Source organism: Argiope bruennichi, chromosome X1, assembly GCF_947563725.1.
Source record: "Argiope bruennichi chromosome X1, qqArgBrue1.1, whole genome shotgun sequence".
Taxonomy (NCBI): Eukaryota; Metazoa; Arthropoda; class Arachnida; order Araneae; family Araneidae; genus Argiope; species Argiope bruennichi.
Window position 1 is genome coordinate 135539504 of NC_079162.1, and position 15832 is coordinate 135555335.

At 30.8% G+C, this 15832-nt stretch overlaps 1 protein-coding gene across 3 annotated transcripts in view; it reads left to right on the forward strand.

The window, feature by feature from the left end:
• LOC129958446 (vesicular integral-membrane protein VIP36-like) overlaps positions 1-15832 on the forward strand; it is a 35845-nt gene that overhangs the window by 3344 nt on the left and 16669 nt on the right. For all 3 annotated transcript variants that reach the window (XM_056070938.1, XM_056070939.1, XM_056070940.1), the window contains exons 4-5: positions 1166-1280; positions 1411-1493. In XM_056070938.1, coding sequence (XP_055926913.1) covers positions 1166-1280; positions 1411-1493 — 198 coding nt within the window. The remainder of the gene's footprint in view (positions 1-1165; positions 1281-1410; positions 1494-15832) is intronic.

Here is a 15832-nt window from a genome sequence, read left to right on the forward strand (position 1 = left end):
AAGAGAAAGATTTAATGACAACATTATGAAACTACGATTGGCTTCAATATTTCTAGAAGCTGTGTTTTTTAGTTCCTTATATATTTTTTTAAAACAAACTTTACTATTCTGCTGTTTTGGTTAATTTGATGGTCCTTTGGTTTGATGTCTGCCACATTACTGGGAATATACTGTATTAAAAAATATTATAAAAGATGGATTGAACCAAAATATCCGTATTTTTAATAACTGACTTTTGGCGATTAATAGGAATTAATCGCTATAAAAGATAGGCAAAGGTATCATGTTAGTCTTTTGACTAAGTTCACCAATAAAAAAAGTGTTAAGTTTGCCAATGCATGTAATTAATAATAAATATAATAGTACTAAAGAATATTTTTTTAAAAAAATGTCATAAATTTCCTTTTACTCCAATTAATAGTAAAAACTGAAGTATTTAAATGCATAACAATAAAATCATAGTTTTACTATTAAGAAAAACAGATGATTTTTTCCTCCAATACAAATGAAAAATCAAATGATAACTTCATGTTGCCGTAAAATGTTGCTTGTATTTAATTGAAAGAACAATATTTGCAAATGATAGTTAGTTTCTGCAAATGTTTAAAATGCAGAGATAAACTTTCAGTTCTTCTCGACTAATGTAAACTTTGTGACAAGCCTAGTTTTGTATGTTTTTATAATATTTGTACTTTGATATTATTTGTGTTTCAATAAATACTAGATTATTCGATAGCAATAGAAACATTTGTTATGGTTGCTTCAGTATGACACATTTCATTGTTACTTCATTGTAAGTGAAGTATAAGAAAAGTATTGCAATCTTCAAAGAATTCAAATTCAATGCATTTTAATGAAACTCTTTATTTTAGTCCTGTCTAAGTCTGAAAAATATATATATTTTTGGCATTATGGCTGTCTACCTGTCTGTAACAAAGTTACACCAGTGTTTTTAAGGTTGGCAAAAAAAAAATTTCGTATATGGATTTTTCACCAAATTTAGATTTCTATCAAATTTTAAATAGATGAAAAGAAATCTGTTGCCTTCTAGATTGCTAAGAGGGAATTTTTAATATTGTGATCAACTTCACTTTAAATAAGTAATCTTGTAATGTTCATAAGCATAGAACACAAATATCAATCCAATTTTATTATTTTATTCTAGCCATGCATGGTTAAGAATTGGGAACTCCAAGTTCATTTCAAAATATATGGGAAAGGAAAAGATTTATATGGAGATGGTATGGCTATTTGGTATGCAAAGCAGCCATTAACCCCAGGTAATATAATTGCTTATAATATGAACTTAATTTAGGAATTTAATTATATAATTACTTGTTTTTATTATTATTTATAGTAATTGTTTAAAATTATTTTTGAAATTTAATTTTAATTTAACAATTTTTCAAGGTACTGTATTTGGTAGTATGGATTACTTTCATGGTTTAGGCATATTTTTGGATACCTATGCTAACCAGAATGGTCCTCATAATGTAAGTTCAAGATTTTATTTCTTTATCATTACATAATATTCTGTGCTAATATGTAAATTTGTTCAAAGGGTTTTGAATAAGATTGGTGCTTGTGTTTTTTGGGTATACTCCCAATATCGTGTTTGATCAGAATGTTGCCAATTTGTTTACATTTCTTATCATCAAATCTAACTACTTCTAATCACCATATGGTACTTCCTAATAAATCCTGAGTGATTGGGTATGCACAATAACATATTCTATATGACGTACCTATACAATCATTTGTTAGGAATATATTGCTCCTTTGTATTAACAAGTAGACAATTTTTGCTTTTGAAGTGTTTTGCATCTCAGCTTCTAAAATTGAGTCTGAACCTTAGATGGCAGTAAAATAGTCTGAAAAAAATTAAGGTCAAGAAATAATAATATATACGGAAAATATAAATGAGTTAAAATAAATCAAGAGGTAAAAAGTGGAAAAGTATTTCACATATGATTTACTTATTGCTTTAATGCTTACTTCCATGTGTATTGATTCTAACTTAAATTAAAAACGGACATTTTTAACTGATCTTTAAATGGGAAATATTTTGAGTGAAAGTATGAAGTTTTAATTATGAATAGTAAAAAAAAAAAAGTAATGGATGTACTGAATATTAATGATAATTGGTTAAAATTTTTATGCTAACATATAAAAGAAAAAAGAAAGCAGGACATCACAGTGACAGAATTAAGAAATTGGCAATTTCAGAGAGAAGTCAGGGAATTTTATCGATCTGGGAAGTCGGGGAAATTTGTAAAAATCGGGTTGAATTGCAAGTGAGAACATTTCGTGCCAAGTGTGCACACGATCGGCGACTGTGCATTATAATTTCTTTACATCCGAACCCTAATGTTGCCAAAATGATCCTAGCAACCCAAGATAGCTTTCTTTTAAGGGTATTTTGACTTTTTAGAATTTCATTATGATAAGAAAAGTGATAAGCTGATGAATATTACTTATAGGAACCCTAATGAAACTTTTGGTTTTCACTTTTCAAAAAAATGATGGTTTTAAAAAATAGAGTACAAATAAATTATGGTTTGACCTGCTCTCAACTCAACACCTTACAGTGATACCATAATTTTATTAAAAATGATAATGATACTTTCTCATGCCAACAGTTTTGTAGAGAAATGATTTTAGATTTAATTGTTTATGAAGAATTTAAAAGAACTAAAATTCATTGTAAAATTATTGTTTGAACAGAATTCAAACAGAGAAATAAGTAATTTGAAAGTGTAAAAACATTTGATTTTAAGTGTGAGGAATTCATGAACCAAGTATAAAAAGTATAAAAGAATGAAAAATTATGTGAAAATTTGGAAAGAGGGAAGGGGAGCAGAGTATCGGCTCAAAAAATTAAAAGAAAAAAAAAGTCTTGAAGCAGTTTAAAAAGAGAGTTAAAGAGTTCAAGGAAATGCTAGCCTCAAAATTTTGCAGAAAAATTTTAAAACTTTTTAATTCACTTAAAGCAAAATTCATTGTTTAAAGTATTTTTTTTAGTACTCTAATAATTGATATTTCAATTTTGAAATTATTAATTATCTGTAGATTTTTTTTTGCAGTTTAATTGTAATAAGTAAGCATTTGCTATTTATTATCTTTAAATTAGTGTTTTTCATTTAGTATTATTTGTAATAAAAATGAAATTAAAATACTTTGATTTATAGAAGTATAAATTTTTGATTAGATGAAATGCTGCAATATGCAATCCTAATGCTAATGAAAAATGTTCTATTTATTCAAGTATTTTAAAATTTTGAGCAAAAATCATAAAAACCTTTTTACTATTAAAATAATTTATGTTGCAAAGAGTAGTTTTAATATTTCATATAATTCTTATCCAATTTTAGAAATGAAGTAAAATTAAATTTCATGGAAATATAGTTTTTTCACATTTAATAACTCCTAAAACTATTTTTAATGCATACTGTACACATCAAGTGATTCTAAGTAGGGAGAAAGCTAAGAAACTAATATAATTAGTAGTGGTTAGTCAGGGAAATATTGTAAGTTTAGTCTGGAAATTTTTTTTCACAGTTCCAGTAGCCATCCTGCAGGTGATTTAAAAAAAAAAAATTATTATGTATTAAGGTTTAGTTGTAAATTTTTTCCTTGCATGGTAAATTTTTTCGGGCAATTGTGAAATAATCTGTATAATTCTATGTTACTTAGAACATAATCCTGTTATTTTGAAAATTAACATATTCTTTATTAACTTCTTGTTGCTGAAAAATTTCACTTGCATAATTATTTTTCATCTGAAAATATATTCCTTCAGTATGGGTATTATTTACAGATAAATTAAAGAAATATCTCATTAAAGAGCTTAGAACTTGTGAGTTGGGAGAGTTCTGTTTCATTAATAAAAAAAAAAAAAAAAAAATGTTTTCATACTGAAAAATAATGAAATCCGTAGTATCTCCTCGCATTCCATTTACGTCGACAAAATCGGGATTTGGTGTTCCGATCTAGATGTTAAAGCTGGCATCCTGCCATTTTCATGCCTAATAATAAAATTATATTCTTTGAGTGTCCATCGGGAAGAAATGGTGACACATTCTCCTTCATCGGAATAAAGAAAGGTGGGAATGTTTGATTCTGCTTTCTTCTTTGAAGGTGTGAATAAAATCTATGCACATATTAGCCCTAGGACTGCATTTTAACTAGTCTGTGATAAAAACTTTGAAATTTAATTTTGAGCGTAGAATTCATTTTCTATCTTTGGATTTTTAGAAAGAAAATTAATTTTTATGCACCCTGCCACATAGTAAACTATTGTTTTATCGAATTCCCATTAACAGTTAAAATGGATTAAATTCTGCTAAAATAAAATATTTTTGTTATATCTAAACTTGATAATCTTAATTTATTATATTATTTATAAAAAATTTTTATTTTGGATTTTATATTATAAACTAGTGAATATTATCTAAAGAATAAATGCCACGTCACAGATAATTAAAGAATCTCAGAAAGAACCAGGAAAATGCATGGAATTTTTAGATTCTTAGTTATTTTTCATTTCTTAAAAATACTGATCTCTAAAGATTGCAAGTATAAAGTATCGTATTCATAACTTCCAAAAGTGGAGCAATATCATTCGCAATTGTGTAATGCAGGAACTCCTCCCTTTTCAACTCTCCTTCCCCCCCCCCTTTTTTTGTATAGAATCGGTTAATTTCGATTTGAGAGACAGCTCTTATTTTACGAGATTCCCGAATTGCAGCTCATGAACATGTGCTTCTGTAAGTGCATTAAAGAATAAATTTCTCTAGTACGAATATTCAATTTGTGGAAGTAGCATGGTGGTGTTTAGTCTTCCCTATTTGAGTTTATTGAATGGTTTGTTCATTATTTGAGATACTGTAAGCTTATTCAAATTAGATTAATTTTTTTCAACAGTGAGCTGCTCAAAATCCGTATTTAATATGAATAGGATATATAGAAGAAAATCTATCCCCATTTTGCTGAATGGGTTCGAGGAGTCCCACAAAATCCATTTGTTACATACTGCTCGCTTTGTAAGAAGTTAATAAGCCTAAGTAATATGTGAAAACAGGCATTTATTAGTCATGCCAAAAGAAGAAAATATATAAGATTGTGTGCCAGTTCAAAAAAGTTATCATTGATGTTGAAGAACTTAGTATCTAAATGGAATTCAGGAAAAAAATGACATGTCAAATCCGAAGACAAATTGAATGTAATTTGAATATTGCAATTGTCAAAAAATTCGAACTCGAGATTTTAATGAATCACCACCTTTTATACCTTTTTGAATTTGAAAACTCATTTTCAGAAAATGACTGTCTGTGACAAAGATAACACAAAAATACTCAGAGCTAGATGTGTGAAATTTGGTATATGGTCTTTGCACCAAACTTGAAGATTTCGATCAAATTTTCAGCAATATCCGTTTAGAGGAAATCTGTCTGTCCGACTGTTTGAACATAAGTTAGCATGATAACTACAAAACAAAGAGAATTAGATAGTTAAAATTTGGCACACAGATTTATTATCTATTGCATAAACATTTCATCACATATTGTCAAATTTTGAGCCAAATCCAACAAGGGGTTCACCGCATGTCAGTCTGTACTTTCAGAATATATAAATGCGATATCTCAAAAATGTAGTGACTTAAATATATCAAATTTGGTATGTAATTTTGTGACTGTAAGTGTAGTTTTTGAGTCCAATTTTTGTTTTAATCAATTTGGAAGAATGCGTTTTAAGCTGAAATTGGCTTTTTAGATACTTTCAACCAGAGATTAACCCTAAAACACTTGCCAATGATCACACAATAGAATCAGTAAAAATATTTAATTCATATCTAGTGTTTATATTCCGTAACTATTGTACACTAATGCCACACAAAGCATTTCCTGGCAATATGTGTGAAAGCTTTGGGGAGATGCTCTGACTGATTTATTTTTGTTTTACTTCGTACTACAGTATACTATTTTTTTTCTTTACTTCATGAAAACTAGGACTTGTTAAAGCATTTTCATTCCTTCATAAAATATATAATGGTTCTATAATTTCTTTGAAGTAATATTTTTTCCTTATAAGTTAAGAAGCAGATTCAAAAAAGACTTTTACAGCAGTTTAGAAATACGAGACGATAAAAAATTTATTTTTAATCTGATCATTTGTGAATGTTATTATTTTCTATTAAAAATTTAAAAAAAATTATTTAAAGCATAGCATTATTCTATCATCAATTCCATGGCAGTTTTGCCATTCGTATGATGATAACCATAGGAATACTTTAGTCCTTAGCTTTATAAGATTGCAAATAAAATTACTTAATAGATTGAGTCAGTGCAGGGAGAAATTTACTCCATCCATCCCAGCCATGCTGGATCTTTATTTTCGTTGTTTATATAAAAATAAAATACAAAATTTGTTCTTCCTGAGATTATACATCACTATCGACATTTTCAGAAATGTTGTATCCATTTATTTTATTTTAAATTTGAAGAAATGTTGAAAAAGTTCAAAGACCTTTATTGTTAATCTTATAAAAGATGACTTAATTTTTTTGGTATTAATAATTTTTTTCATTTTTAAGATCATTTCTATGCTTTTGTCAAATCCAAAAAGACATAATTTTAGAATAGATGATGATGTGAAAATACAAAAATAAACATTAAAATTTAAAAAATAAGCATTTAAAATTAATTTTTAAGAATTTTTTTTCGATAAAAACTATGCATTATTATAAAACAGAAAAAAATACAATGCTTAGAAAATACTTAGTTTACGTATGCATACTTCTATAAAAGTGCTTAAAAGTACTTACTTTTTGCAGCAGTTTGTCACTACAAACCCTCTTAGAACCCAAAACCACCTTTCATTCAAAAGTTTATATATATAAATGTGTAAAGTGCTAAATAAGATAACTAGAGTAATTTTTTTTGGATTTTAATTGATTTGGAATATGTTGTAAGAAATGTAAGAACTTTTAATGGGTTTATAAATGGGCCAAGGGAGGTGGAAATAGTGTGAGGGACTTGGAAATTTTCATTTCCTTATAACTTCTTTAATATTAAAGATAGAAAAATGTATCAAATTAGCTGAATTAGCGACTCATTAAGCTGAACAACTTTTGTATTTAAAGTTTTGCTGCAGTTGCTTAAAAGTCGAGAATAAAAAGTGATTTTGAAGCGTTAATTTTGACTGTTTCTAACATCAACAATTTATGTTAAAAAAGGAAATAAAGCTTCTTTTATTTTTCACTTCCATTCTTTAAAACTGTTTAAATGCACATGGATTAAAAATTTGAATATAACTAATAAAGTAAAAGTAACAAAGAAGAAAGTTTAAATGGTAACGTCATGTAAAAATGATAAGTTTAAAAATTTCTGGAAGCTGCATGTTTTTAGTTCACTTGAATGTATTTATCATTAAAAAAATTACAACTTGACATCATACATCGGCATGTAGCTGATTCTCCTATGCGACTATTTTTCCTTTTGAATGAAATAAATTATTTTTTAAAATTGTATTTTCATCACGATAATAAACACATAGGGGGAAAATCACATGCACACTCACCGATTAAAGGGTCATTAACGATTAGGGACTCATTTGAAAATTGCCAGTTGTATTACACTCATGTCCATAAATTAAGGATAATGAAAGTTCAGGAAAAGAAAGAGTCGGAAGCAAAACAAATGTGACTTATTTGTAAAGCCTATTTATTAAACAAAAGGTAAAGAACAAAAACGATGCTATATGTTTGGTGTCATTAATAAGAATTGTAATTTTTTGCTTCCTGCAGCAAATTACAAAAAAAAAAAAAAAACATGGTTGGTATGATGATTGATACATAGTATGTCTCCCAGACGATGCAAGACAGTCCGTACAACGCCTAGCCATGTTGTGTATCAAATTATCGATCTGATCTTGGGGAATATTACACCACTCATCAAGCAATGCTCTCCGTAGACACGTAGGAGGTGGCTGACGGGCTGCAACTCGTCGGCCAAGCATGTCCCATACATGCTCTACTGGATTCAAGTACGGTGAGAATGCCGGACAGTCCATACGGATGATATCCTCCGATCGAAGGCATTCGTTTACGATCTTTGCACGATGAGGATGGGCTTTGTCATCCATAAACACGAATTTTGCGCCCATGGCGCCTCGAAACAAGCATACATGTTGTTCCAGAATGACGTCCAAATACATTTGGCCTGTCATGGTTCCAATTTGAACATGCAGGTTAGTTCTGGAACCCAGAATAATTCTCCAAGTGAGCAATCCTGCAACACCGTAACGGTGTCGTTCAACGATGTTCTCTTGGTGGTAACGGGTACCTGGCTCTTTCTATATGAAAGTCCGGCAAGAATGAGACTGGAAGCTGAACCTGGACTCCTCGGAAAACATCACACAAGCCCACTGTTGCATGCTCTCTACTCCAGGCTAACTGCAGGCGACAGTGAATTGCAGTAATTGGAACACATCTGACAGGCCTACGAGTATATAGACCAATCTGCCCTAAGCGTCTGCACACGGTTTGCCTTGAAACTGTCGTACCAGTGGCTGAAGAGAGCTGACAAGACAGGTCTGATGCTGTGCTCCGTCTGTTTCTTTTGGCAGTAACTGCCAAATAACGGTCCTCATTCGGAGTTGTAACTCGGGGGCGACCTGTTCCGTAACGTCTACTCACATTACCATCATTTTGGAATCGTTGCCAAAGCATGGAGATGACAGTCTGGTCGATTCCAAGTTCCTCGGATACTTTCAGCTGAGTACACTCACATTCCAGTCGACCGATTTTTCTACCACGTAAAAAATCACCCAAATGCGTCATTTGTGTCATAACTATACGGTTATTGCACTGAAAGGCTTATAAAGCACTTGCGAACAATTTTATTTCTCTGTCTGTATTCCTTATACATCACTTTCTTACACTCTCGTCATTGTGACGTACTATGGGTATCATCTGGTGGCTTCCTGCATTTTGCATATGATTTTTGAAGATGTGTGTAGTCATTTTATGGGTTATATATATATTTTAGAGTTCGATTTCTGTGTGACTCTGAATAGTCCTTAATTCATGGGCATGAGTGGGTTGTAGACTTCTTCTTTAAACATAATTAAATGCTGTTCGAAATATTTAATTTATACATAGTTATTCAAAGAAAATACTTATCCTGAAACTGACTGTTATAATAATCAACCAATTTTCTAATTTCATGTCAGTTATCTTCCTAAAACATAAAATAGTTTGCCACTCTAGTTTCGAATTGTATTTTGCAATATTCTATGAAGAATATTTTTTAAATTAAATTCTACATACTTTGTGCAATAAACATGAGTTTTGTTATTTAAATTTTTGCCTTTTATTATTTAAACTTTTGCCTATTTACTTTTGCGTTCCGGCTTGCCAAGAGGATTTTTTTTTTCATCTTACTTTGAGAAAACTGTGTGTCTTCTAAATTTTCAATAATCTGTTTAGCCATAAATAAATATTTTGTTACCGGCATCGAAAAATCCATAGAGCAATGATTCATTTACATACATCTCCTCCTCCTCCTTGTAAAGATTGGCAGTCTTGTTAACTGTATAAATGAAACTGAAAGTAATAAAGCTCTTGCTAGAATAACATCCTGTCACAAATGAGAGTATAAATTATAACAGCCACTTCAAAATGAACATGTGTTTCTTTTTACATTAGCAAACACCAATCGTTTATATGTGCGAAAATCTAATGATTCACAAATACTTGCCCAATCCTAATCTGACCTCAGAAAGAGACTAATATATAGTACCAATCTTTTGATCAAGACATGGATGCAATGTTCGATGTTGAAAAGAATCCAATACAGACGCACACATATGCATCATTCATTCTGAATGGCACATATTTACATTACAACTGAATAGCAAAATAATTGCTATAGATGTTTTCATCCTGAATCTAAGAAAAGAACCATCTTATGAAATGCAATAATATGTATATCTAGAGAAAAAAAGTCATAATTACCATCTAAATCATTCGTTTTGCATAAAAAATATTGTGCAATATCAACTATTTTTGAGAATGCCTTGGAATTGTAAGAGTATATTTTCATAACATTCTCTGCGCATCTCAAAAACTTGTAGGACCCTATAGTTTAAATCCTATTGTTTGGCAACAACAACCTACAGTATACAATTCTCTACCCTAGAAGGTCTGGGGTCTTCAAGTTGCAACGTAAACGGAGTGCTCGAGTCTTATGATTGGTCAAAGGACTAGCTCTCACAAATTTTATAGTTGCTTTTTTTTTTATGCATTTGTTAGAGATCGTTACGATTCCATGTGTTTTGGAAAATGTTTAATTTCACCTGTATTTGTAGTAAAGTAAGTATGTTGAATCTGGGGGTCCGAACTCACAACCTTTATGCAACTTTAAAAATTCCTGATTAAAATCCTGTGGCCACACAGTGACGAAGGAAGATTCATAATTTAAACATTTTATTTTGATAAACTGTGCAGATGGGAAAACATCAAAAGCAAATCCCATTATTCAGTGTGGTGTATAGATTTTTAAAAGAATGTGCTCATAAAGGCCACAATACATATTTGTATTTGATCAAGTAAGCAGGCAAGCGCATGCACTGGCATTTTCTAGCTTATATATATTTATTTGTAACTTCCTTATTTCTTCACGAGGGGTACTGCAACCTATCCCAATAAATTCACCATAGTTACTTTACTATAGGTGCACGTTACTTTCTTGGTTATACATGTTGCCTTCTAGGTAGATTTCTATCGGAAGACTATCTATTGCAGTGGTTCTCATGACAATTCTTCTGGAAAATTTCCGCAGTTCTTCATCGATCATGGTCCCTAGAACCGAGAATGACCCTTCGTTCAAAAGTCATATATAATATGCGTATTTGCCCGTGCTATCTTGTGAACAGGATAAATAGAGTAATTTTGTTTGGATTTTAATTGGCTTAGAATATGTTGTTAATGATGTAGAAACCTCGGATGAGTTTGTAAATGTAAATGGGCCATCTAGCTCAAAGGGAGTGGAAATGGTGGGATGGGATGGTAGTGAAATTTTTATTGCGCTATAGCCACCTTAATATTGAAGATAGAAAAATAAATCCAATTGGCCGAAATATCGAGTTGTTAAGACACACACACACACACACAAAAAAATTGTATTTAGTTTTTCGATAACTGCAGTATCTTTGAAGTTAGGGGCTAAAAAGGGATATTCAAGTCATAATTTTGACTATTTCAAACATCAACAATTTATGTTGCCAGTTTTGGAAAGGAAATTAAACTTTTCTTTCATTTCCATAGTTTGAAATTGTTTAAATGCATTTAGATCCACTAATGAATAAAACTAATTAAATAAAAAATAAAAAGATTTAATGGCAACATATAAAATCGATCAGCTAAAAAATTTCCAGAAGCTGGGTGTTTAGTTATATATATATAAATCATGAACTTTGTTATTCTGGAGTTTTTGCAAGTTTGATGGTCTTTTGGTTTGATATCTGGTGCATTACTGAGAGTATACTGTATTAAAAAAATATTGTAATAATAAAAATGCAATCATTACGGCTTCAACCCAATTATGGGTACTATTATTAACAGACTAATGGCAATTAATCTCCAAAAAAGATCGGCAATGATATCAGGTTAGTCTATTAACTTATGTTCGTCAGTGGCATGCGGTTTAAGCCTAAAGTTTGCCAATGCCATGCAGTTACTCTATACTTATAATAAAGTTCAGTGTGTGTGTGTTGGCGCTCTGCAGACCAGACCGTTTGACCTACAGCTACCAAAGTTGGTATATGTATACCTTAGAGATCGGGAATGTGCACCTGGGGTCTCTTTTTTTGAATATTTAATTAGAATTTTAATTATTAATTAAAAATTAACTTTCCCGCCAAAAAAATCTTCATTTTCCCACCGCCAAATGAGTAAGGCTTCAGCTTTTTTACACACACTAATGAGGTTAGGCTTAACATTTTTCATTAACAGCATTAAGATTGACAAACCGGCTGTTCGCCAAAGGTGGCTAGTAATAAATATAACAGTTCTGAAGAATATTTTTTTTAAAAAAACTGATGATAAATTTGCTTTACTCTGACTAATTGTTATAATTGAAATATTTAAATCCGCAACAATAAAATCTTTGTTCCAATATTAAAAAAAGCAAAGGATTCTTTTTCCTCCAATATAAATGAAAAACCTAACGATAAATTCGTACTTCCTATTATAAAACATTATTGTTTGCATTTGATTGAAAGAAGATTTACAAATGACAGTTAATTTTTTCAGATATGTTTAAAATGCAGAGATAAACTTTCGGTTCTTGCCGACTAATACAAACTTTTGGCATGTGCTAAGAGCTTAAAATCTTTTCAATAATATGAACTTTGTAACAAGTCTAGATCTGTATTTTATTTTAATAATATTTTAATTTTTATATTATTTATCTTGTAATAAATAGTGAATTGTTCTATAGCGATATAAACATTACCTATGGTTGTTTCAATATGTAATATTTCATTTTTATTTTATCGTATAAAGAAGGTTTTGTTATCGTCAGAATAATTCAAACTCGAGATTTTGCTGAAGCTCTTAATTTCGGGCGTAACTTATTTTTGGCATTATGGCAATCAGTCAGTCTGTCTGTAACTAAGATAACTGCTTTGAGATGGCCTAATGAAATATCATATATGGCCTTTCCCCCAAATTTGTAGATTTCTATCAAATGTCCGACTGTTTGAGTATAAATGGACTGAATAATTACTAAATGCAAAGAGCTATGTAGATAAAATTTGGTACAGTTTCAGTATTTAAAATAGAGATTTGTATCATATTTTTAAACAGATCTGTCAAGCATTTGGCCGTTGTCGATCCATACTTTCTCATGCATGTAAACAGGATAATTCATAAACTCAATGACTTAAATCAAATTCTGTAATTTAATTACTTTGCATTGTGTTGGTGACAGACATGTAAATTATTCTTGGCTTCGTCTAAGGTCCATAATTTTATGCGGGTGGAGGGAGAGTGTGCGAGAATGCTTCGGGAAGACCATTCCCATTGATTTTTGTCTAAGGATTGAAATAGTAACTTAGATGTAAAAGAGTCTACCTTTATCAAGAGGCATTTTTTTTTTTTGAATATAAAGGGTTTAAAAGGCTTTATTGATCATCCTGCATTTACTTATAAGAACTATAATTGCAATTTCTATAGATTTCTACCAAAATGCAGAGGGGATTTTTTTCATTCTGTGTAATATTAAATTTTAAAAATATATCAACCATTAACTAAAATGAATTCGTTAACAGTGGCCAAGTTACTGTTAACGAATTCATTTTGGTTAGTGTAAGGCTTATTACTCAAGACAAGTTCCGTACCTTTTTCTGAAAATGGTGAAAACAGTATTCGAAATTTAACTTCATATTTTTTGTTGCATTTAATCAATATATCGGAAAAATTTGAATCTTTTGAAAAATATTAAGAGACTATATTGATTTTTTTTATTTTTATTTAATATATAAATTTAGAACTTCCCGGCATTAGTTATATTTACTTGTTTATTTATTTTTTGCTAGATTCTCCTGAGTATTGCGTGACTAATTTAATATTCTGGCATTTTTTAGAGGAATGTACTTTTGTGCTTATTTTGTGTTTCAGAATTTATTTTGAAAAGCTCTTTCAAACGGAAATCTTTCTCCTTCCACCAAGAGAATATTTCCCAGCAGCTATAAATATAATTTAAATGAAAACATTGAGTAATATCTATATTTTTTTTAAGCTACACAAGGCTTAAATTTTTAGAGATTCACTGAATTTTTATACCATCATGGAATGGAAATTATTCAAGTCCTTTGGTGAAAAAAGAAATCTTGTTCTTGTTTATAATAATTATGTCACAACAAAATTATTTCACAAAATTTTCCAACTGTACATTTTAATAAGAAAACGTTATTTGTATATCTTGATTAATCAAAAACTAGGAAGCTGATGGCTACCATTTCTGGATTCGTTTCTAATTTGAAAACGAGATGCTATTATTAGAAATATAGTTGACTTGATTTCCTCAGTAAACTGTTAAAGTGATCCATAATAAAATAGCTAAAATGAGGGAAGCAATCAACTGTCAAAGACTATTAAAATCTAATCATTTTAACTCTTTCATCTTAATTTACCTTTTCCTAGTAATGTTACTTTTTGTATTCATTTAAATAATTTTGCAAAGAATTTAGCCTATATTTTACGTTATTATTTTAAAATGTATGTATTTAGATTGTTCATGGTGGTACTGAACACTCCAAGAAAGAAGAATTAATTTTTATTATTTGGTAAAACAAATTATCACTTTTATTCTGCAATTAATAAAGTTCTGTTAATGCAGAACATTTCATACTAGGCAACAGTTTATGAATATATTTATAGGCAACAGTTTATGAATAGGTAACAATTATTTTTGTGATGGAGACCAAAAGGATAATAGTTAAAAAGATAGCTTTTGATTATCAAATTTCTTCTTGTAAAATCTTAAAGCAATTAAAATACCTTGTTTTAATAGGATATTTATTTATAGAACTTTAAATCAAATATTGAATACTAATTACTGTAAAGAGCAGTATAGGCCTGAACATGTACAACCAGTTCGTACAAAAGAATGAATCGGAAAGGGGGAAAGGTCCATGTTTTGCAAGCAAAATGGCTGCTGAAAAGAACATGAACCGTAGAATTATGCGACTTATAAAAAAAGATATGTGTTTTTGGCCTTATTACAAAAGTTCAAAGCTTGACTGCCATATAGATAATAAAGTCTACACAGATGAAGAAATTGTGGAACAGGCACTGTAGTAAAAGTTCTGACAGAGCTATATTTTCCGCTGAGAAGCTGTTTTACATTGAACAGTGTTGTAATGTCGAAAATGTCATATTCAATGAGTTTTGTCATATACACACAGGTACGTTGAAAACAGTGCACCAAGAAAGGATCTTCAAATCAATGGAATTCAACAAATACAGGACATTTTCAGTAGTGCGTCAGACCATCTCGTGCTGCAATACCTGCCGCAACATGGTCTGGCATTGGAAGTCTGATGTTCTCCTGAGGTAGATGCGTCCACAAATCTTGAACAGCCAATTTCAAACCACGTACCGAGTGACACGGCGGCATTTGAAGTTTCAGTTGGTCCCACACATGCTCTGTAGAAGATCCGGGAAACGGAGCGCCATGAAAGACTTTGTACATGACGTAGGAAATCGTGATAAACTTGGAACTATATGAAAACGAGCATTATCTTGCTGAAAAATTGCCCCCGGAATTCCATTTATGGAAGGTTCCACGTGGATCGAAGAATGTCATCAATATAACGCTGGTCGTTAAGGTTCCACTACCTTAATTAAGCAGCGTCCACGCGAGGCCAACTATTATTGCACACAATGGACAGTCACGCCTACTTCAAGAAGATCATGTAACCGCAATGTGACAATGGCAAATAGTTATCCCGATGAAACAGTCATTTGCCATTGTTCCGTTGCGGTCACGTAAGGTAAGCGGGGCCTTCTATTGCACACAATAATTGGGCTCATATGAAGCTTGCTTTATAGTGGACCGTCTATCATAGGCTATGGCCCTCTGGCCATTGCGTCTTCTATGCGGTCAGTATGTTGCGTGATAACGTGGATGGATTTTTACCGTTCACCATGGCGCCTCCACACCCATACACAGCTACCATCTGCCCCCAGATAGAACCGAGATTCATTACTAGACACCACATTTTGCCAATCTTGGCATTACACTTCGCTTTGGCTTGGCACCACTTC